Source organism: Lutra lutra, chromosome 11 (assembly GCF_902655055.1).
Source record: "Lutra lutra chromosome 11, mLutLut1.2, whole genome shotgun sequence".
NCBI classification, from domain to species: Eukaryota; Metazoa; Chordata; class Mammalia; order Carnivora; family Mustelidae; genus Lutra; species Lutra lutra.
The window spans coordinates 60,428,895-60,453,639 of NC_062288.1; the positions used below are offsets into that span (position 1 = coordinate 60,428,895).

General features: G+C 42.0%; 1 protein-coding gene across 3 annotated transcripts in view; it reads left to right on the plus strand.

The window, feature by feature from the left end:
- Window positions 1-19,800: 19,800 nt before the first annotated feature.
- Window positions 19,801-24,745, plus strand: part of CREB5 (cAMP responsive element binding protein 5) — a 410,198-nt gene continuing 405,253 nt past the window's right edge. For 2 of the 3 annotated variants that reach the window (XM_047695011.1, XM_047695013.1), the window contains exons 1-2: window positions 19,820-19,860; window positions 23,317-23,403. In XM_047695011.1, coding sequence (XP_047550967.1) covers window positions 23,401-23,403 — 3 coding nt within the window. In that variant the 5' untranslated portion in view covers window positions 19,820-19,860; window positions 23,317-23,400. Of the gene's footprint in view, window positions 19,861-23,316; window positions 23,404-24,745 lie in introns of all 3 variants that reach the window. The other variant, XM_047695012.1, reaches the window with a different exon arrangement.

Here is a 24,745-nt window from a genome sequence, read left to right on the forward strand (position 1 = left end):
AATCCTAAGCAGACTAATAACTCTTAAGCTGTTTAATACTTGTGAAACCAGCGTCCCTCCGCTGCTGGCTTCTTGAACGCCGAAGTCTGAGCATTCCCTCCCCTCCCCCCCTTTTATTACTTAATGAACAATTCCTCTTCTGGTCTGTATTAACAATGGTGCTTGGAACTCAGCATCGATAACACACTGTATGCCCTGTTGTGCTGCATGTTGAATGATTTGTGTGTCTTTGAGAAAGTCCAGCTTCTCCTCTTAATCTGGTATCCTGGAGGCTCTGTAATTTACTCCCACAGTTCCCTGCCATAACATATTTCATGTCAAGTGGGAGGGTTTAAAAAAAAACCCTCTTAATAGAGATATTTTCAAACAAAGACAGAGGGCAAAGAGAATCTTCTTAGGATATTAAATGAGAACATAACCAAAGCTTATTTTTCTTTTGTATTATTATGAAGCAATTGATGATTGCCTGGGGCTTTGGGGATGAATCAGACTTTTAATAAGTTTCAGTGAGAACAGTGTTCACGGAGATAAGTTAATTAATTGCTGTGCTGTGTGAAAGCTCATGTAGATAGTGTTTTATTCTACTGGGTAGACTGTTCATAAAAAGGCACACCATTTTTTTTTTTTTTTACCACACTAATGCTTATCGACAAACCTTCACAGAACACATTCCTTTGCTCTTTTCGTTAAAAAAAAGCAACTGTTAATAACCTTATTAAACAAGAAATGAAATACATCACTGATCATGCTCCAAAAGCGTCACCAGAAAGAAAATTTTCCTTTTGGAACCTCTGATGTTTTTCATCTATTGTTTGCAAAACTCTCCTGGATGCTGACAGACACCTCTCTCCTTATTACTTTTAAGCTTGGAGTTTTGGCAAAGTGCTTCTTTTTCCTCTGCATCATTTGGTTGACTTTAAAGTAGAAGAGTTCTCTGTCCCATCGTTTACCCTGTTGGTATGGCAGCATTATAAAGGATGGTAAGAAAATGACTTTGAAAGCATCACTGGTAAGTGCAGTAGGTTTTTTTCCTGATGGCTACAATTTACATGCCATGGGCCCTATAAGCCTTCCAGCTTTTTCTTGATGCTATGAAGAAAAAAAAAAAAATCAAACAGTTTCTTAGAGTCTGGAATGCTTTCCCTGGCAATTGACAACAGAGTTCAAGTCAAGTTTATGATTTGGACTTAAATTTAGACTTTTAACTCTTTGAAAGATGGGTTGACTATAACATGTATTACATGCCTCTTGCTATATGTGTTTCATTGTTGACTGAATTTTTGAAAGTCTTGTTAATAACTTTTTCAGATTTTGTTTTTAAAATAGAGGAAAGAAAGCAACCCATTCAGAGTCTTATCTATTACCTTATAGCATTAGCTGTTAATTTTTTTCAGTTAAAAGTTACTCATAGAATAATTATATTTGTTTGTATCATCACTGGGTTATCTGTTCTATTTCAGATGTAGTACTATATCATAATTTTATCAAAAACATTTTTTCCCCATATGTGTTGGTACGGTCTTCAGCCCTTGTGCAGATCTTGGGAATTTATATGTAATTCTTGGGAATTAGGAATTGTCCTCATGTGTAAGAAGTATGTAATCATACCTCCCTTAAAGGGTGATGTGAGAACTAAATGAGCCTATCTGAGTCACCTAGCACCATGCCTGGCACATAAGAACTCAACACATGTTTTTCATTTTTCTCCCTCTTCTTTCCCTGATCTTAATTGGATTTCATTTGTCATTACTAATAGGCTATTACATGCTGTAGAATGAATCTTTTTGGAAAACAATTATATAAGCAAATAAAGCCTGTGTTTAAAATATTTTCATGCTTTCCAATAAAACTATAACATGAAATTCATGAAATCAGATCAACTGGCCATTGAAGAATTGCTCTGTGAAGACTGTGCTACCGTACGTTTTGGTGAGGTATGAGATCTGCTCCAATCTGCATTGGGCAGTCAGCGCCCCCTTTGGTGACAGGTGCCTCACCCTCTTTCAGCTCACCCTGAGTATCTCCGTGGTCTCCAGGAGAGATTGGCTGTGGTTCTTCTCATTATATATCAGAACAAATGAGGCTTCCATCCCTGTCTCCTTGTTTTCACTTCAGTTTCTCTACCCTGGTGTCCTTTGTTCTTCACCTGCTCTGTTCTAAGAAGAAATTTTATTTTCTATGTTTGGGGTCTGTTTCTCAGTAACTTTAGCATTTTTTAATAAAGATTTTATTTATTTATTTATTTATTTGAGAGAGAGAAAGTGGGAGAGAGTATAAGAGGGGAGACGGTCAGAGGGAGAAGCAAACTCCCCATGGAGCTGGGAGCCTGATGTGGAACTCGATCCTGGGACTCTGGGATCATGACCTGAGCTGAAGGCAGTTGCTTAACCAATTGAGCCACCCAGGTGCCCAACTTTGGCATTAAAAAAAAAAAAAGATTTGTTTCAGAGAGAGAGAAAGAGAGAGTGCATGAGTGGGGGAGGGGCAGAGAGAGAGAATCTTCAAGCAGACTCCCCACTGAGCATGGAACCTGCTGCCAGACTCCATCCCATGGCCCTGAGATCATGACCTGAGCTGAAACCACAGTTGGACACCCAACCGACTGTGCCACTTGGTGCCCCAGTAACCTTTGCATTTCTAGCCAGAGTCCATCCAGAGGACATCCTTCTTTTCCAAATATGGCTGTTTTAAGAATGTCTAAATAGCTCTCTTAGTCGACAAAACCAAAAGACAATTGATAGAATGGGAGAAGATATCTGCAAATGTCTTATCAGATAAAGGGCTAGTATCCAAAATCTATAAAGAACTTATCAAACTCAACACCCAAAGAACAAATAATCCAATTAAGAAATGGACAGAAGACATGAACAGACATTTCTCCAAAGAAGATATAAAAATGTCCAATAGACACATGAAAAAGTGCTCAACATCACTTGGCATCAGGGAAAATATAAATCAAAACCACAATCAGATACTACCTCATACTGGTCAGAATGGCTAAAATTAACAAGTCAGAAAATGACAGATGTTGGAGAGGATGCAGGGAAGGGGGAACCCTCCTACACTGTTGGTGGGAATGCAAGCTGGTGCAGCCACTCTGAAAAACAGTATGGAGGTTCCTCAAAAAGTTGAAGAGAGAGCTGCCCTAGAGCTGAGCAATTGCACTACTGGGTATTTACCTCAAAGGTATAAATGTAGTGATTTGAATGGGCACCTGCACTCCGCTGTTTATAGCAGCAGTGTCCACAATAGCCAAACTATGGGAAGAGCCCAGATGTCCATCGACAGATGGATGGATAAAGAAGATGTGGTATAATAGAATACTATGCAGCCATCAAAAAACCCCAAAACTTACCATTTGCAACGACCTGGATAGAACTAGAAGGTATTATGTTAAGCAAAATAAGTCAGTCAGAGAAAGACAATTACCATATGATCTCACCCAGATGTGGAATTTAAGAAACAAAGCAAGATCATCAGGGAAGAGAGGAAAAAAAGCAAAACCAAATCGGAGAGAAAGACAAACCATAAAAGACTCTTAACTATGGGACCCAAACTGAGGGTTGCTGGAGGGGAGGGGAGTGGAGTATGGGGTAACTGGGTGATGGCATTAAGGAGGGCATGGGATGTAATGAGCACGGGTTGTTATATGAGGCTGATGAATCACTGACCTCTATGTCTGAAACTAGTAATACATTATATGTTACTGAATTGAAATTAAAAAAAAAAAGGAAAAAAAAGTAAAGAGCCCTCTTGTTCTCCCCATTGTCCATCAGATGAAGGCTGCTCTATATTTCAGAAGATCCTGGCCTCTGGGACTCTGTGCTGTGGTTGCCTCTTCTTCAGTTCTCCTTAAGTGCAAGTTTTATTCTACATCCCATGGCTTTGCTTCTAGCCGACCAGGATTATGTGAGACTACACTTTTGGGTTTTATAGTATTTCTCTTGTAGGCTTTCATCCTTGGGTCTTTCCAATTCACTCTTCCTCTTAACCAATGATAGATCAATATTTCTATTGCAAATATACCTGACATAGGGTCTTAGAGGTTCAGAACAGAGTGATCTTGTAGTTGATCTAGTCAAAGACCTGTTTTCAAAGGTGTGGGGAAGGAATCTGGGAGAATGAAGAGATTTTTCCAGGTACAAGTAATATCTCAGTCCCATAACTGAGACCTTGTCTGTCTTGTGACCACATTTCATCATTAGTGAGTTCAGGCTTAGTGCTGCCTCTTTGTTTACTCATTTGTCCTTTTTAAGTATAGCAATCTTTTTCAGTCCATGAGGTAATGATGCTTTTTAGCAAAGAAGCATTAAATATTTCTGTTGGGTCTGGCTCTCCTCTCAAAAACTTTGTTTCCACAGACTGCATTTCATAAAGCAACAAGCTTAAAGCTTTAGATTTTTCATATTTCTTTTTATTCCTTCTCTCTGCTATATTTCCACCCATCTCCCTACTTATTTCAGCTTTTTTGGTTACTTTGATATTCTGATGATTGATTATGGATTCTGGATTGATTATGGATTCTGGTTTCATTGCTGTTTCTGCTGGATCGTAATTAGCCTTTCTCTGATCTCTCCTGGTCTCACTGTGATGTAAATTAAGGTTGACTTCTGGGTTCCAGTCCAATATGTAAAGAGCTTGGAAGTCATCAATTCCACTCTCACAGCTGAAAATCAACAACTATCTGACAGAAAACAGTTCGTTCAAATTAATAATAGCAACAATGTTTTGGGTGATTATATTTTATGAATAAGAGAAAAGAAAGCAAAGTTATAAGGGATGGGAGGAAGGAATTGGAGATTCTCTGTTAAAAGTACCTGGTTGGGGGGGGGCGCCTGGGTGGCTCAGTGGGTTAAAGCCTCTGCGTTCAGCTCAGGTCATGATCCCAGGGTCCTGGGATCGAGCCCCACATCGGGCTCTCTGCTCAGCGGGGAGTCTGCTTCCCCCCACCCCACCCCTGCCTGCCTCTCTGCCTACTTGTGATCTCTGCCTGTCAAATAAATAAATAAAATCTTAAAAAAAAAAAGTACCTGGGTTATGTCTGAGGGAGGATAGTGTTGAAGTGGACTTGGATTATGATGTAAATGTATATTGCAAATTCTAAGAGATCACTGAAATATTTTTAAGAAGAAGTATAATTGGGGGCGCCTGGGTGGCTCAGTGGGTTAAGCCACTGCCTTCGGCTCAGGTCATGATCCCAGGTCCTGGGTTCAAGCCCCGCATCGGGCTTTCTGCTCAGCAGGGAGCCTGCTTCCTCCTCTCTCTCTGCCTGCCTCTCTGCTTACTTGTGATTTCTCTCTGTCAAATAAATAAATAAAATCTTTAAAAAAAAAAAAGAAGAAGAAGAAGTATAATTGATAACTTAAGAGAAGAGAAACGAAGTCATATAAAATGTCAATTAAAAACAGGGAAGTCAGAAAAAGAGTAGAAGACAGAAGAAAAAAACCCCAAAAGAATAAGGGCAACAAATATGAAATATTTGCCAATATGATAGATATAATTTCAGTTACATCAATAATCACTCTAAATGTAAGTGGTCTAAATACACCAGTTAAAAGAGGGAGACTGTCAGGAGGATAAAAGAAACAAGACCAAACTATACTATATGTTGTATATGAGAAATGTACCTTAAATGCAAAGACACATACAGATTAAGAGTAACAAGATGGGGAATGATAAACCACACTAACATAAAAAATAAAAGAAAGCCAAGTAGCTCTATTAATTTCAGATATATTAGTCCTTAACACAAGTAACATTCCTCTGGAGAGCCAGGTGTTTATCAGAGCCTTTGCTTTCTTCTCATATAATTCATATAAAGAGAGTCCCCCATATTTCAATATTTGGCACAAACTTCACCCACATTTGACTCTGCCCACGGTAATTCAGTGATATGCCTTGCCTGTTGAGTGTTGGAGCTGATTTGGTTTTACCTAAGATAGAGCAGTGTTGCTGAAAACTTTGTCATGAAAAGAAGCCTGTTTGCAAATTCATTTTCCAACCCTTGCATTTTTATTTTATTTTTTTTTTTAAGGAAGAGTAAAGGAATTACTGTACTTTGCTGTTTTGCTTTAGCACACCTGTTGGTCTTATGCCTTTGAATGAGAGTGACTTTTATGTATTTGGAAATGTTCATCAAAATTATCTTCCATCCTACTTTGAAAGAACACAGCTTATTTCTCTTTCCTGAAGGAGGAAAGGAACTGTAGTTACTTCCCTTAGGGGATTTAGGAGGAAACTCTTTGGAGGTTTTTAGATGAAATTCACAATGTACCTGAAAATGTTTTCAAAATTTTTGTTGGAAAAGGGCCTGTGTTAGTCTCTTCTCATGGAAGATGAGAGCTCTTTTATATTTTAATTAATTAATTAATTAATTAATTTTATTTTATATGTTATGTTATGATGTTATTTTATTTTATTGTTTTGATTTTGTTTATTTGACACAGAGAGAGACAGCCAGAGAGGGAACACAAGCAGGGGAGTGGGAGAGGGAGAAGAAGGCTTGCCCCAGAGCAGGAAGCCTGATCTGGGGCTTGATTCCAGGACCCTGGGATCATAGGACCTGAGCCGAAGGCAGACACCTAATGACTGAGCCACCGAGGCACCCCTATTTTATTTTATTTTAGAGAGAGGGAGAGAGAGCGCGTGCATGTGTGCCAGTGGGGTGGGGAGGGGCAGAAGGAGAGGGAGAGAGGAAAGCTTAAACAGGCTCCCTGCTGAGTGTAGAGCTGGTTGTGGGTCTGGATCTCAGGACCCTGAGATCATGACCTGAGCTGAAACCAAGAGTCAGACACTTAATCGACTGAGCCACCTAGGCGTCCCATGAAAGCTTTGTTAAATGACATCTGCTAATTTTGTCGTAATCTTAGTTTCTAAGATTCACCTGGCTCGGGGTACTCACCTGCTCTTGAGGGGAACAAGCCCATTTCAACGCAGGATATAGCCATTTCCATCAGTGGTCAAGGACAGTTTCTCTCTATGCTGGTTTTGCAATATGAACTTCCCTTTTACACAGGCTCCGTTCAGATGACATGATTTAGAGTGGATGAGGGTGAACATTTGTTAGGAACAAAGTAAAGGAAGAAAGAAGGGCCCTGCTTTCTCACTGATCTTCCTGATGTTTCTGTTTTTAATTTTCCTTCATGCTATAGCCTTGGTGCATGTCAGGACAAGGTTGATGTTAACCCAGCTTCCCCCCACCCTTTTCTTTTTCCAACTGGCTCCCCTGGGTAGCAAATATCTGACTTGCACTCTTCTCCAGGTTGTAACAGGTTGGTCCACATTGTGGATTATATGCAGGGGGGTGTGCTCCAATTACAGAGGACATCCTAAGCATGTCTTCATTTCAATAAAGGCACAAAATGCCTTTTCCCTAATGGGGCTAAGAATCTTAAGCCAAAGGAGGTATTCTATGAAATGGTCTGAAAGGAGAGCAAGGAGTACCCGCCATTTTTTTTTTTTTAATTTTTCCTGTAGCAACTCTAGGCAAATTCCTCAGAAATCAGATTGGCAAGGGCAAAGAAGGGGTGGGCTGAAACTCTGGAATTTGGGCTTGCTGAATGCATGCCATTCCCTTGCCACGTAGCACAAATCAGTGCCAACTGTGGAAAATAAAGATCTAAGTCAGAAGTGTAATGCAGGCACAAGGCAATCATCAGCTCAATTAAACTGGTTATTCCACAAATAACCTAGAAACAGCAGGATTGCCAAACAATCTTCAGCCCCTGAAACATTTGCAAATGAGCATGACAACTGAGATTTTTCTTTCTTTGTAGCCATACACTGTCACATTTTAATGATGGATTATAGACATGGGCTTTTGGCAGCAGACTGTAGCAAACATGATTCTACACTTATTTTCTTTTAATCAGAAAATACAAAGGCTTATAGATATATGGCACTGTGCCCAAGAAAGAGTTAGATAAAGCTCTAGAAAGAAGAATGTGGGATAGTGGGAATACATATATGCAGACATACACACACACACTTGCCCTTCTTTTTGGATGTGAGACAGATATGCTTTTATTTTCATAAGATACACTTTTTATTTTTATTTTAGGTGGTATTTTCCTACTCTTGGGGATGTTTATAACAAAATGTAAAACTAGCTGATATAGCTTATGTATCTAATTCTGTAACATATACTAATCTGTATCAGTGCTATTTAAAAATTAAACATCTTTTTTCATAGGCCAGTAATCTCTTGATGTCATAAATATGAAAGTAACATGTTATTTCTACAGTCATGATGTCAGGAAGATATTATTTAAGTATTTAATGGGATCAGAGGCTTAGTGCACAGGAAATATATTTTTTTCTATATGTTTCCCGTGTCTGTTTTACTTAGTTTAATCATTTTAATTGCAATTTCTTTTTATTTTAAGACAGGACCATAACTCTTGGAAGCTATTATTTCTTTTTCTTTTTGGCAAGTTGAGGAATACCAGGTAACTGTAAGAACAAAGCTATATCTTCTATATTCTTCTGCGTTGTCCCTGTCGTGGTCTGTACCTGTCTCCTTTGGCTCCTTCCCCCTTGTCCTCTTTATATTTTGGATTATTTAGCCTTTATTCATTTCACTGGGCTGTGAGTGTAAAACAAAGAAAAAAATCTGGGGCTCCTTCTGTGAAGACAATTACTTTATAATACGTTCTAAACACCCTGAAAATATACAGACATTTTCTTGAGGTGTTTTCTTGTAGTGGCCTGGATTGGAGTGTTAAAGGATATGTGGAAACAGATTTCTCAAGAATTTGTTCAAAAACAGCAGTGTAATAAGTTTAAAATACAGAGAAAAAAAATCCAATATGTGGATTGGAAAAAAAAAAAATCCATAGCTCTGCTTTAGGTCCCATATGTGTGGATGTGTGACATCCATCAGTGGGATAAACAGCACCTGGTGGCTGATTTACAGAGTGGTATTCCTCCAAAAAGGAAGCCATTCAGTCCTTGACAACTGAATGAGTGATGGCAGCTGTATTCCAGAAGGCTCTATTTGGGAAAGCAAAATTTAGGATAGGGTGGGATCAACATAAAAAGATAAGGAGACGTAAGGATCTCATCTGTCTGGGTCTCTTGGGTTGGAGCCAGCCCCAGGAGGACACAGAATCTCTCTCTTCTTCCAGACTGTGGGATATTGAGGATTTGCATTGAAGAGATCCCTACGTGCCACAGCCACCCCCTTGGTCAGGCTATTTGGATTAGTCAATCATGATAAAAATTGCTCTTCCTTTTATTAAAAAATGGATTCATCAGCTTATCGTAAAACCTTGGCCTTCATGATTAGCAGTTAGAACTACCACAGACAAATTGAGGAATAGTTCAGTCAGCAGTGATAAGGCTTGACTTGTGCCTGGCAATCCTTCCTTTGCCACAAAGTCTCCCATGATTCTGGAAGTATTCTATGGCTGCTATTCCTTTACCGCGCAAGGACCTACTCATGAAAACGGGAAAACCTGCGTTTAATTCAAATGGACAATGAGGGAGAAAATGGTGGAACCAATCAAAGCAATAGATCCTGGTATTTAAGTGTTGGGCTTTAACCTCATGTTTCATGAGCTCAAATCTCAGTGCCAGGGGGAGAGGAAATGAGGACTTACTGTTTAGTGGGTACAGGATTTCTGTTTGGGATGATGAAAGCATTCTGGAAATACATAGTGGTGATCGTTACACAGCAGTATGAAGGTACTTTGTGCCTCTAAATTGTTACTTAAAACTGGCTAAAGAGTTAAATTTCATTTTATATGTATTTACCACAATAAAAAAAAATGAAGATAAGAATTCCAGTTCCACCGCTCACTAGCCATGCAGGCAAATTACTCTGTCTCTCTCCCATTATGTTCCTTCAGCTGTAGAATGTAAGAGGATGATAATAATGATACTTCCTTCACAGGGTTATCCTAATTGAATGAGATGTGTGGTGCAGACTTACAGTAATTCAAAATAATCAAGGTTAGCTGTTGTTCCAGTGATTTATGAGTGTGAATTCTGTGGCTAAAATCTCTCACATTTGTTGTGTAGTCCTCCCTTTGTAGAGTTCTCTGTAGAAACCACCAGTTTCAGTTTTGCTTATAAGATAGACTTTCGTCTTTTTTGATAATCTCACGTAAGACTTTAACTCTTAAGACATGCACCCTGTTGGCAAGGGTGCGGGCACCCTTGCTCATTGCAGTTTGGAGAATTGATGGGCTATCAAGCAGTATGTAACAATATTTAAGACAGGCATAGCCTGTGACCCCGCAACGCCATTTCTATGAAAAGTAGTCACATATGTTTGTACAAGTTCATGGACAGGTGTCTACTCTAGTACCGATTATAATAGCAACAAATTGGAAACTACATGAATATCCATTCCAGTGAATTGATTAAACCCAAACAATGGAATCCTATATAATCATAAATAAGGATGATGGCAGATTATAGCATTCCCACAGATGGATGTCCACAATAAATTGTGCAGTGGGAAAAGGCAGATTGGGAACAGAATAGGTTGATCACAAGCATGCATTTTATGTTTATATGTATAATATAATTTCTGGAAGAATATTCATCAAATTAATAGTGGTTATCTCTGGATGGGATCATAAGAGGTTTACTTTCTATGTTAAACATTTCTGTTGTACTTGAGGATTTTACAAGTGTGTATTACTTTTCTAATCTGCAGAAACAATAAAAAGATTTCTATTAAAAAAAAGAAAGAGGGGGTGCCTGCATGCCTCAATGAATTAAGTGTCTAACTCTTGATTTTAGCTTAGGTCATGATCTCAGAGTCATGAGATTGAACCCCATGCCAGGCTCCATGTTCAGTACACAGAGTCTGCTTGAGATTCTCCCTCTCCCCCCCCACTCTCGCACATGCTCTCTCTCTCTCTCTAAATAAATACATAGATAGATAAAATCTTTAAAAAAAAATGAAAGAGAGACCATCAGGGGTCTCTCTGGCTGTAGAGAGGAAGAGCAATTTCTTGTACTTCTCAAGGTGTTATCCTAATTTAAACCTTTTATTTTTATGTAGCATCCTCCAGATCTGAATCCATAAAAGGAAAATGGATGAATGACTATTGCAATGAAAGAAATAAACAGGACTCCAGCAACCTTAAGTGTTTTTGCATCTGTCTTCTTCTGGCAAATTCAGTCAATGTTTTGAGTCTTCCTCTAGCCTCCATACCAGCCACCTCTGCCTTGTCTGCTTTCACTGATTTGTCTTGTCAGTGGGGCTAAGGTCAAAACTATGTTTATAATACTCTCATGGTAAGTGCTGTGGGAAGCTGCTGGCTCCTTAGACCACAGTTCCCCAAACACAAACAGGTTAATGATATACCTAGATTACTTGTCCTACCCAAGATCTTGTTATGCAGGGTCTTCTGCCCATCATCAAATAGGTCTACTGTGCTCCCCGCCCCCCGCCACCAAACACAGGACTCAGTCTATGAAGGGATTCAACTCCCAACAAAATGATCGCTGAGAGGCACAGCAGTTTCTAACCTTTGCTTATGTATATATATATATATGTGTACACACACACATACACACACACATTGATGGGTTGCTCAACAGAATGGTAAAATCTTATGCAGGAGGGTTGAAAGGAGAGATGGAGTGTCTTGAAATAAAGGCTGCTGTAGCAGGATGGGATGGACAGTGGGGATTCTGGGGTCAGACTAGGTTTGAAACCTAGTTGCCTTATTTATTAGCTGTGTGACCTTGGTCAGATTACTTAGCCTCTCTGAGCTTCAGTAGTCCCATCAATAAAATAGGAGTAATAACCTCTTCCACTCAGAGTTGTCAAGATTAAATGAGATAAAATATATAATGGGCTTGAACCGGAGGTGGTACCTACAAATAATGGGGTTCTTTCCTTCTCCTCAGACTTTGGCAGCAGTCCTGAAAAATAGATGGTTTTTCTAAACAGCACAATGTCCCAGTGTACTGTTTGTACTGCATTCTCTTTAAGTGTCAAGTAAGGGCACTGTTGTGAAAGCTATAGGCAGAATATTTTAAAATCAGGGTGGGGGAGGAGAACAGGGGGATAGGGAAGCTTTCTATTTTCTGACTTCTTCAGTGGATAATTTTCATGATTTGAATGAGGCCGAGAGTAACTTTCCAGGTTTTAAATATTCTATATCATGTAAGAATGAGTAGGAATTGCTGATCAATTAGGTTTAAAAGCTACTGAAATTCTCAAGGATCATTTAAATAAGGTACTTAGGAACGCCCCTAAAGAGACAAGGGTAACCTTCCACGTCAGCGGTACATGAGTTAAACATGTGGTTCACGATGATATAAAAAGAGGTGGTATGTGAAATATCAGTTCATGTGAGGTGACGCTCAATACTAATTTATGGGATATCAATACTGTTTTAGTCTAAATGAACCTTCCCTATATATAAAACACTCTTAATTATTGTAAAACTGTTACTTTCCACTTACCATTGATCTTAAGGAAATGACTAAAATTTTTGGAGTGTGCTGACACAGCACTATTATTCTGGGTCATTATTCAGAGCAGGTGCCAATCTCTTTCACTTAATCTCAAGACAGGAAAAAAAATGTAGTTTTTCATTTAATCAAGTCTCTCAAAAAAAGGAAAGGAACACATTAAGATAAGTATAACTTTTATAGGGATGTTAACACTAATACACTTTGAGATAGGTGAAGCTTTTGATTTTCAGCCAGGTTCAAAAAGAAAACATTAAGTTTTATAAGGTGGTGAATACCATAATTCCCTACAGGGATAGGTCAAGCCATCAGCAACTGATAACCTTCTAGATGAGGTTCCCCAAGCTTGAGTCAAGTGGGTGGGCTGTCTCTTTGTTACACATTTCAGAGTTGCTATGCACTCTCACCTCCAATGCAAAAGCATGGCAATTTCAAGCTATACCTGTTGGGATTTTAAGGAATTATTCTAGAAAATCTAAACCACATAAGTCTTGATATAATTACACAACTGTGTGTGTAAAATGTTTGCATAGTGACCTATGAGAAGGGAAAGTTGTGATCGCTTCAACTAGAATGTCAGCTTGTATAAAATTGCTCTATTGTCCGCAAGCTCAGGACAGATTTGTGAATGTAACTGTACCTTCTCCTTCGAATATAAGCGACTTATACTAAGACCCTTAATTTGAGGACTAATTGGATGGGTTCCTCCATTCTCATGCACAGAACTTTAGTATTATAGCTTTCATGCAATTTTATGGAACATTGACTGAACACATTCCAAATGCTAAATAGGGCTAAGCACTCGACATAGATTATTTTATTAAATTCTTCCCCAAACCTCATAAGTCATAACAGCGTCTGACTTTGTTTTCAGTTATTATTGTGCACCAGACTTTGTTTTAAGCACTTTACATATATTAACTTACTCAGTTCTTGTAATATCCTGGCAGGTGTCTTAGCTCCATTTTACAGATAAAGAATCTGAACTTCAGAGAGGTTAAAAGACTGGCCATGGTCACAACACTAAGTGACAAAGCTGAGGCTATTAGACCTTCTCTTCTGCTTGCCTGTACTTTCGCATAGTGAGCGTGGATCTGGGGGCATGATGGATAGCACCAATTATTTGTCTGTACTTGGAGCTGGCTACACAATTCTTGGACCCAGTGCTAAAGAAAAACTCAAGGCCCCTTGTTCAAAAGACAGAGGGAAAGTGTCATTAAAGATATTAAATAGACGGGTGCCTGAGTGGCTCAGTCGGTTAAGTGTCTGACTCTTGATTTCAGCTCAGGTCATGATCTCGGGGTCCTGAAATCGAGCTCTGCCTTGGGCTCTGCACTGAGCATGGAGTCTGCTTGATATTCTCTCTCTCCCTCTCCTTCTACCCCTCTCCCTGCTCATACTCTCTCTCAAAAAGAAAAAGAAGACATTAAATAGAAAAGGTTTTCCTTGCTTTCAGAGCTAATCTCTCAACCTGTCATTGTGTTTTTAATTTGCTATTTAATGTGTCATTCTAAGCAACACAAAATTTAAATATTAAATTATTAGCATTCATTTTACGATTATTCTATTGTGCAATGCAATGCCAGTGATAAATGTAAATATAAATTAACTTGTATGTGGAATCATGGAACTCACACAATTTGCATTTCATGGCTCCTCTGTGTGCATGTATTTTGTTCTTACCAGAGCAGTGAAAACACGGCGCAAAATGGACTCCGCTGCCTTTATTTCAGTTCTTGATGTGTGCGCATTCTGCCAAAACTCTGCCTTCTGTTTACTCATGAGTAAGGAAAGACTGAAAGGAAAAGGAAGTGAGGGATGCCCATGTTTCCCTTTTCTTTTATGTCATCATTTTCAGTATATGTGATTTATTGGTCAGCACAGTGATGTCACATGAGTAAGACAGGGTTCCGTGTTTCTTCAAATGCCATGGGCTTTTCTTTCTGTGTTCAAGAAAGTTCTGGTTTGAAAGGAAAGCATGGCCTCTCAGGGATGCCTGTGCCCACCTCTTTCTAGGCCACTCAAAGTGGACGAAACAGGTTTACTTCACACTCGCTTTGGGTCTCATCCGATGTCCAGGCAGCATGAGTAGTACTGCATGCAAATAAGGTGGGAGGGAACAGTGGGAACACTGTCCAATCTCGGCTTCTGTACATGCTTCATGTCCCATCAGGCTTTGGCAGGTGCTGGTACTGGTACCAGTGTTCTGGATCCCTCTCCCATTTTGGCCACACCCCAGATGTGCTCTCCTGGGCAAGTTACTCGCTGCTCTAAACTATCTTCTCTATCTGCTCTAAACTATCTGGTATATATGTGTATATATATCCGACGGAATATTACTCAGCCATCAGAAAATGAAATCTGGTCATTTGCAATGATGTGGATCGAGCTAGAGTATATTATGCTAAATGAAATAAGCCAGTCACAGAAAGACAAATATCATATGATCTCACTCAGATGTGGAATTTAAGAAAGAAAACAGATGAACATATGGGAAGGGGGGAAAAAAAGGGAAAGGGAAACAAACCATAAGAGACTCTTAACGATAGAGAACAAACAGGGTTGATGAAGGGAGGTGGGTGGGGGATGGGCTAGATGAGTGATGGGCATTAAGGAGGGCACTTGTTGTGATGAGCACTGGGTGTTGTGTGTAAGTGATGGATCACTGAATTTTACTCTAGAAACCAATATTGCCCTGTATGTTAATGAAAATTTAAATTAGAAAAATAAATAAAACTATCTTCTCATCATAAAATGAGCATGGTTCCAACCACCTCATAGGGTTATTGCTAGAATAACTAAAAGAATACACATAAAGAGTAAATGCCTGTTAAGTGTTAGCTAGCCATGTTGTGGTTGTTGCTGCCTCTGGATACATTTTGCAGGTCCATTTGTTTGAAAATCTTTACCCCTTCAGATAAGGTAATGAAGCCACCGCTGGGTGGCTCAGTCCGTTATGCTCTTGATCTCAGCTGAGGTCTTGATCTCAGGGTTGTGAGTTCAAGCCCCACATTGGGCTCCCAAGCTGGGTGTGGAGCCTCCTCTAAAAAAGAAGAAGATAATGAAGAAACCTGGTAAAGATTCGTCTTAGAAGAGAGAGAGAAACTTTCCAGGGGAACACGGCTAGGGATTTCATGACAAACCTGACATCCTTTCCACTACCACTGCTAACTCAGTTAAAAAACAAAAAAACAAAAACCTTGAATAAAAAAATAAATGGGAAAATTCCCTCTGAGTGGGTGTGTGTAGAAGGGACGAGATGAAGCCTTCTCTAGGAGTACGTGTGTCTTTATGGGAAGCAGCTACAGGATTGATCTCACGTATGAGCCCGGGGTCATATACCTATTTTTTTAGTATTGCAGGTGGCAGACTCTTCTGTTCCCTCCCCAACTTTCTCCTGGGTCACAGCCCATATGAATTCACTAATCCAGAATCCCGCAGAGTGGGGTCCCAAGGTGCTTGCATCAGAATCACAAATGCAGAATCCTGAGCCCAATGCCAGAGCTTTGAACTGAAACTCCTGGGGAAACCTCAGGAGTTTGTTGTCCAAGTATTGCTTATGCTATGAAGTTTGATAACTTCTTCGGGAATCTAGAAACTCGGAAGAAAGAGATCTTTTTCTTCTTTTAATCCCTAGCACTAGAAAGACCTGCCACCCTTTGTTGAATTTGGAGAAATGACTGAATCCAAAGCACAAAGCTAAAGGATTTATTTTCTCATCTGAGGAATGGCTCTATTCAGGCCTGATATTCAGGAGGTAAGCACTTGGAAGGTTGCAAATTTATTAAAATATTAAAATTTCTACATAGGGGTTCGTAGATAACCACAGTTCTTGGCTCTGTAGTATCACACTGGCCGAGCTGTCCAGGCTTCTCCCTTGGACTGTCCTCTGATCCAGCAACTAAAGGATTAACCCTTTGTCTAGCGTGGTGTTCTCATCTATTCTCACTGGCCAATATGGGTGCCACTCAGCCCCTTATAGGTCCAACCAAAGTGGTGTTTTACCAGTGGGCCTGTGCCTATGCCCCTACCCTGGAGAGGAAGGTGGGATTGGGAAGGAGGACCTAGGGTGGGCAGTACCTAACCAGTTTCCCTTGACCCTGTTATCAGGATGCTCCTCTCCACATGTCCATGAGGCCATAATTTATGGAGTCCTACTGGGTGAAATGACATTCCTGGAGGTGGTGCTGGCACCCCAGTGGGCAAATGTCCCAGGTTATGGCCACTACCAGTTGAAGTACTACTCCTAGAGATGCTCTTCCATGGCTGCTTCTGGGAACCGTAGCCTCTGAGGATCTTCAACTCTGAGGAGTCCTGAAGGGACTGCGTGAGCAGAGCCATGTAGGAATTTGAGTCTACATACATGAGGGTTCTGTAGGCATGACTTGACAGATGAGAGCCTGTTTGGTACAGATGGTACATGCACGGGTTAGTGTTGGGGGGGGTGGGAGAAGTATGGGGAAACGGGTTCTCTTTTCATTTATTTGGTCAATTTCGCTAAAATCACTGAATGCCCAACTATCATGGCATTAGCCACGTTGCTTTTATTAATAAAAACGAAGGCAGGTATTCACATAGCATTTGTCCTGTGCAAAGTGCAATTCTTAATTCGTTTGAGTTACTATAATTATCACCATATTACATAGATGAAGCAAATGAGACCCAGAGGTTAGCGCAGGCTCAAGTAGCAAAGCCAAGATTCGAACTCCGGCAGTCAGACATTAGAATCCAAATTCATAAACACCATTTCTCTTCTTCAGTTTACATTCAGAAGGTTTTTTTGTGTGTGACTTAGTTGGTAACAGAGGTCTGTGTGTGTACACACACACACACACACACACACACACACACACCCTGTAATATAATGAATGGAAACATTTTGAATGAAATTGCTGTGAGTTCAGCAGATGCTGAGAGAGGGTTGTGCACATGAACAATATTGCTGATATTAAGAGAAATTCTCTACCGAGATTCCATGTAACCTCGTGATTATCAAGATAATGGTAAAGTCCCTGGAAAAGTTCCCTGTGTGTTTCTATGTCAGCCATGGCTCAGACAGGCATTGTTTACCTGGTGCAGCATGTCAAACAAAAGTTCAGCAATCATTTTTAAAGATCAATAAATGATTTGGATAGTATTAGAAATTGATGAGCTACTTGCATTAAAACTCATCTATATATGTATGCTTCTGTTTAGAGAATACTGGGAATTAAGTGTTTTAAATTTATATGTTGATTAACTACTTACACGGTTTTAAATATTTTATCACTTCATCTTTGCTTATTCAATACTTCATTTTATTCCTTTAGTCCACACTCGTCAACTGGGCGGGGGAGAAGATTAGCTCTCTGACTTAGCTCTGAGATGTTAAGCTGTATCTGTTTTCTGTTTCAAGTTTGTTCCCTGTTCGGCTCACACATCTTTGCGAGAGAAGGAGGTAGGCTACGTGCTTTAGGTGGAAAAGCCTATCCTCATTATTGAGTGGGAATGCAGACAAGAAGTCTGTTCCTTAGTCGGCTACTGCTTCCTTCTCTAAACCCAGCTAATTGAGCTGTCATATTTAAAGTTTTATTGGTTAAGATTTCAAGTTAGGGCTGGAGCCCTTCTTTTGCAGTTCCTTCAGGGCTACATGTGAAAAAGAACAAATGGAAAACTCAGTGATGAGCTCTGAATAAGGCTGTAAGAAATAGAGTTACCAGTCCCTGTGGTCTCAAGGAACACTAAAGGGCAGGTAGTTGTTAAAACACTTAAAAACAGAAAGGAAATACAAAGCTCTTCTATTTAGTAGGTCAAAATCAGCTCAGAAGTAGTATGTGACGATCTGGGCAAAGCATTACAATTCCTAGCCAGCCCAGTCATGATTCTCTGGCAAACTGCACAGTCATGGTTATGATGCATGGGATAAGAGGTGCTATATAAATGTTAGATATTACATAAATGTCAGGAATGATCATTGTTTGTTAATGGGGTCTAAACTGTTCCTAAGCAAAACTCTGACTCCAGCCAACACAGCGGTAGTAGAGATTCTAAGCACCAAATAACCCACCTGAACGGAATGCTCACCCCTCGTTCTAGAAAGGAGACCAGTTGGGATCTGGGGTTTGAAAACAGGGAATGGGGTGGTCCCGGTGCTACCACCTGCCCAAGTGACTTCAGGCCAGCTCCCCAACCTCCTGGAGTATGCCTTAGCTCACCTGTAAAATGGGGATAATAATAACACCTGCCCTACTTCTTCCTGTGCTCCGTGGTTGTGAGAATCAAGGGCATACATGTGGGTACCAGTGCTTTGTTAAGGGTGAGACACTGCAAGGATGACCATGGTCATCTTGGATCCTCTGGAATTTGGCCTATGCCTCCCTTTGAGTCCTGCTCACAAGGAGAAATCCGAATGGAAATTAAACTGGGGGCGGGGATGGTGACTGGCCCATGCTGAAAACGCCAGGCTCAGGAAGACACTGCAGACCAGGCGCCGGATCCTGCATTTCGGCTCTGGCTCTGCCACTTGCCAGCCTGTGAGCTTGGGCGAGTTACAGAGGAGGCTCTGGAAGTGATCGCCAAGGGCCCTTCCGGCTCTGACGCTGAGTCTAAATCAGGCTCATCACTTGGCTCTAGCTGTGATTCACCTTTCGCTTCCTGGAGAAACTCCCCTCCAGCTTCTCAGACGCATGAAGCAGGGGTCTTGGAAAAGGTGGGGGCCATGTATTCCATGTGAGGGTGCACAGTAAATAAGTTATTCCTTTGGAGGTGAGGTGGGGTAGGGGACGGTGGAAAGGGGTGCTGAGTATTCTGGGAAGCCAGGATTCAGGGAACACTCTAATGAGGTCACGACTGTCGCAGGCGAACAGGAGCTGGACATCTGCTGCTGGAGGAAGGGGGGGAGCGTCTTGCATTTCGGTTTGCAGAAAGTCTTCATCCCGCACCCTTTAGCACCCCCGTAACCCCCTACCCCTGTCCCCATCCCCACACCTTTCAAAGGCTACCAGGCCTTGCTAGGAGGACAGCCCGTGTCTGTGCCTCCTCCGTGGTCCTGTCTGAAACCGCGAGGATTGTTTCCAAGCTGACTCACACCACTAATGTCAGGGAGCCGTGTCACACGGCGCTGGGCTCTGCAAGCTGTTGCTTGCGCGGTCGCCGCCGCGGCCGCCGCTCCCCGGCGGGTGCATCAGGGTCCGCTCTTGGGGCGGGGGCGGGGGCGGGGCGGGGCGGGGCGTGGCCGGGGCGGAGTCCGCCCCTTCGGCGCGGCGGCCCCGCCCCTCCTCTTCCTCCCCCGCGGACCGCAATGATTTAGAAGTTCAGGAATCCCACGTGACGTCACCGGGGGGGTGATGTAATGCACTCTAAATAGAATGTATTGTAATCTTTGCTCAGTCCAACGTGGTCCCTTCACCCGGGCTCCGCTCTTGCCTTCTCCACACTTGTTTGGTAAGTTCCTAAAAATATGGCTCGGCCACTTCTGGGGCTTTTGCATTTAGCTACTTTTGTTGCACTTGCCGCGGGAGCCATCTCGGGAGCGTACTTGGTTTGCAGGGGTTGGTTCTCGGCAGCAGCCGCGAGATTACTTGGTCCAGTGGGCAGGTCACAGGGCAAGGAGTAGGGAAGATGCGGTGCATTTTTTTGGAGGGTGATCTATGTTTGTAAACACTTTGGCGGACCAGAGGGAAGTCCGGCCCCAAAGGCTGGTGGACTGTGGAATTCTGCTGTGTCCTGAGGCCACTCCAGAGACCCTACGCCGTGTCTGTTCCGGAGCGCGTCTCGGTGGCCGCCGCGCCGTGTGACTGGAGGGATGCTAACGTGGAGCGGGCGCCGTGTCCTCCCCGGCGTGATGCGTGTGTGGGAGCGCGCGTGTGTTTCCCTGACACGGGGAACAGTTATGAATCGGGGGTGTGTGTTTGCCTCCAGAGACCTGGCAAGGTGCGGAACCCTCCAGAAGTGCGGTCAAGCGGCGGTGGCAGCGGAGACGGCGAGCCAGGAGCCTCCCCCCGCGTCCCCAACTTCCCGGTGATGCGGCGGAACCCCCGGAGAAAGTTTGCAAACTTCCAGCGGGCGCGGCGAGGACGCCGGGTCACCTAGGGGGCGGGCGGGCGGGCGCGGGGGGCTCGCTCCCTCCCGGTGCCGAGCCTGCCGCTGCCACCTCTCCCGCAGGGCTGCCCGCCGCAGCTGGTGGGCGCGCGCGCTCGGGGAGGGGACGTGGCCCTTGAAGGGCACTTGGCTTTCGCTCCAGGCGCAGAAAGCTCGAGAGTGGCACGGCTCTGTTCGCTTTCAGTCCTGCAGCCGTCTCCTGCCTCCGTCCCGTTCTCGCTGGCATCATTACCTCTTCCCCGCCGCTGCCCCAAATGACAGCTCCCGCTTTTGCCGCGGCAGCGCGGTGGCAGTTCCCAGGACCTGGCGGCGGAGCCTTCCTCTCCTGCAGATTCTCCACGCAACCGCTTAAACTTTTCACGAAGTTCTTAGAGGGGCAAGACGCGAGAAGGAACCAAGGACACGTTTTCTTCCGGCAACTGCATCCCACTTCTTCTTTGCCGTAGAATTATTTCGGGGGGCGGGGAGAGGGAGTATCCGGTAGATTAAGCCTCAGAGCTTGTCCACCCCCTCCCCGACTTGGCCTGAAGGGGTGCCACCCCCACTTGATGCGTGTTCAAGGCCAGGAACTGGAGTGGGCTGCTTGTATGTTGCGTTGTCAGAGTCCTCAGAGTGTGTTTGATTTTTATTTTTCCCTCCCTCTCTGACATGTGTCAAGGAATAAAGGCTGGATACAGGTCCATTACGTCATTCTGCAGGCCAGCAAGTGTTTGATTAACAGCTTCAGATACTGAAGAGTTCGGGGTTTAGAGATGCTGACCAAGCAACTCTGCTTTCCATCCCACCCGCAACATACTCGTACAGTCGCCCATTCCGTGGGCATCTTTATTGCCCTCTCCTGCCCGGACTCCTCCTTCTCTACCCCCTCTTCGGCCCACACCGTAATCACTCTGGCCCCGCCTCCCCCTTTTAGTGCTTTCCCTGGGGCGATCACTGTCCCCGGAGTGTGCCTAAGAGCTTCTGGTGTCTGAGGAGAGCACGGTACCTGATCAACACACACACAATCTGCCCTTTTCTATTATTTAAGAAAGGCACCAGCGAGCCCTCTTCTCCAGGGCGAAAATGCTCCGTCCTGACAGAAAAGGCGTCTCAGGAAACAGAGTCCTTATGATAATACCCTGTCCCTTTGGTGACTTAGGAAAGCAACACACCCACTGCGAACAAAGTACTTAATTTGACATAGCGCCTTTCTCCAGCCGAGTAGCGGAAGAGGGAAGAAGTGAGGATGCTGATTAAATCAGATGTAGCCAAAAGAATCAAGATTCGACGTTTCATTTACAAAGTGAGGGAATGTGAGTCGTTGAACCCAAAGCACCTTACAATAAATTGATGTATATACTTCTTTCTCTTAATCTGAAGTTTCTATATTTAAAGAGGAAGTTGAATACCTAAGTTGTCGAATTGAGTCCGAATCTGCCTGTCTGGCAGTGGAAGTGGAAACACTCTGTGTGTGACGTGTGTAAGAGATAAAAGTAAAAAGAACTCTTAGTGGGGGAGGGTGCGTGCGTGCAGCAGAAATTTTAAAAAAAAATCTACTGACAGAGTTTTGGATTGAGTGGGGCAGAGGATTTGGGTGCTCTCTGATTTGAAGTTGGCGGAAGCTAAATTAAGGAACATTTATATTCTGAGTATGTGGGAATTTCGTGAAGAACACATGTTTTGTTATAATCAGATCTACTTTCTTCCAAGTGAAACAGCCTTGCTGTGGAGTAGGCATTTGTGAAACTCCTGTCTGGGGTCTAATTGACATCCTTCCCCAAGTTTGTGGCAGTATTTATTATTCATTCACATCTAAAGATGAAATAGTATAACCCCTGCAGAATGCATGTGCTTCTAAAATGTTAAACTTCTTGTTTGCGATGCATAGTCCTGAAGGAAAAAATGGCCTGGGTCACCAGCACGGGAGAGCGTGATTAATGATCAGTGATTTAGTGATCAGTGATTAGTGGTTTTATTCAAACTGTTACCTCTGACCAGAAGCACACATCAGAGGATTAACAGGCTCTTTAGATAAATGCTCATTAGTGGAAGGGGAAAAGCAAAGATAATAGGCATGCACCCAGGGACAACTTTCGAAGAAAATCATTCCCCGTCTTCAGAATAATAAGCTCTATTAACAGAAAGCCCTTTTAATTTAAAACTTGCTTTTATCTTGTAAATCAAAGTTAGATGTAAAAGTTTGTAGTGCCATTATAACCTAAATTTTCCCATATCCACTCGATGTGGATTATCTCAGTAGCGATATTTTTTTTTTATTTAAATAAACAATTGGACCTTCAGAGTAGCTGAACCCTGACAAGTTCTTAACTCCCAGGGTTTGAAGGTGTCCCCCCTTCGAGATCGGAGAGTGCAGCTTGCTAGCTAGATGGCGCACTGTTCTTTGGTGTTCTGTGCCGTTGAAATGCAGGCGTCTCAAGGAGCAAGTAGCTGCTTGCGAGGTGTTCTTCCTCACTTCCAACAAAGTTGATTCTGTGTAGGGTTGGAGGCTAGACAGTTCTACAAGTTTTTAGTCACATTTTCCATGTCAGTTAAATCTGGGGAGTTCAAGGCTACTGGAAAAATTAGTCTCATTACTAAAAGAAACTTAGCGAACGAGGGAGGAAAGGAGGTACCAGAGTCCAGGAGGTACCTCTTGGTTGCAGAAGTGATTGTAAAATACCAGACCTGTTCTTCTTCTTCTTCTCCTCCTCCTTCTTCTTTTCTTTATAACTCAAGAGCTAGTTTCATGATCTTGTGGTCTGAAATTGTGAAGCAAATACTCAAAGATTTATTTTCTTCCTAATCTTGCTGGTGAAAAAGAAGTTACTAGAAAGAAAGGAAGAAAAAAAAACCTGATTTGGTGACTGCAAGAAACAACACGTTGCTGATTTTATTCTGCGAATAATGGTAAGATGATGTTTCTTATGCTTATGAAGCAGAAAGGAACTTTGCAGTTAGTTAAATGAGGCCGAGCTTATGTTTTCATAGATGGAATTCAGAAATGGAATTCTTATTTCACACTGAATTTTAATGTTGCCTTTGTTGGTTTCCTGGGACTTGGTAGCATTTTGTATAGAAGGTGTGGTGTGTGTGTGTGTGTGTGTGTGTGTGTGAATAAGACCATTATTTCCTGGGTAAAATAATGTTCATGGGCGTGTGAACTGCAGGGGGTAGCTATGAAGCATGTTAAATAATGTGTCAGGTAAGAATTCCTTTTTTCACAGGCCTTCATGAATCACTTTAATAAGTACTTAAGTTTTAATAAGGGAGGCATTTAAAAAAAAGAAAACTAAAAATGAAAATAAAACAAAAAAACCATTCTCCACATCCAGACCTCGATAGGTATTCCCCTGAAGTAGGGTGCTGTTGATTGAATATCAGTTATTACCTGAGTTTTAAAACTTAAAAAGAAAACAATCGTAGAACTCACTGGTGCCTCCCTGTAAATGTCCTCATTTTCCTTTGCATCATTTTATATAGATCTGTTATTTTAAAATCCTGACTGAGGCAGAACGACTTGTATTTTTCAACTTTACTAAGGGTAAACATGTTTGCTCAATTGATAATATCTTCAGGCTGTTTTTGAATATAAATTGTTGATACCTGTAAACTGCCTGTCAATAAGAAGTCAGTTGTGATCTTATGTAGTTTCTACATGAGTAGGTAGTTTATTAGAACATTCCCACAAAAACATGGGCCCATCTTTGTGACATTGCAGCTTTGATTTGAACAGGAGGTTAATTGAATGGTAGTTTGCCCGAGAGACTTTTTCTCTATAGCTCTTCAATTACTGTAGGCTGAAGATTATCATACAACTAATTGTCAGTTTCCCACACCTTCGGATTCCAAACCAGTCGATCATGGCTGTTGGTACCACTGTCAAGTTCCTGGTCTCCTGATTTCTTACTATAATTTGCCTTTTAGCAAGGATGCATCACTTTCTATAGTATTTCCTTAGCCTTGGAGTTTGTTTCTTATTATGCTGAAAATTGTTTCGTGGGTTGGTGATGTTTGCTGTATCCTGAAGACGTGAACTTTGTGTTTGTAGTTGGTTTTCTTCTGATCGTGTTGTTAGATTAAAATTGGGGATTTGAGCAGACTTATTATGTTTGTCATCTTTTTTTTCCCCCCTCCTTCACTTCAAAGCAGTGCTGTTAGTCACAAAATTAATGTGATCATGGCTGGTGTTTCCCATCTATACACTTCTTTTGCTTCTTACAAATTGGATTTCTACAGCAATTTAAGATCT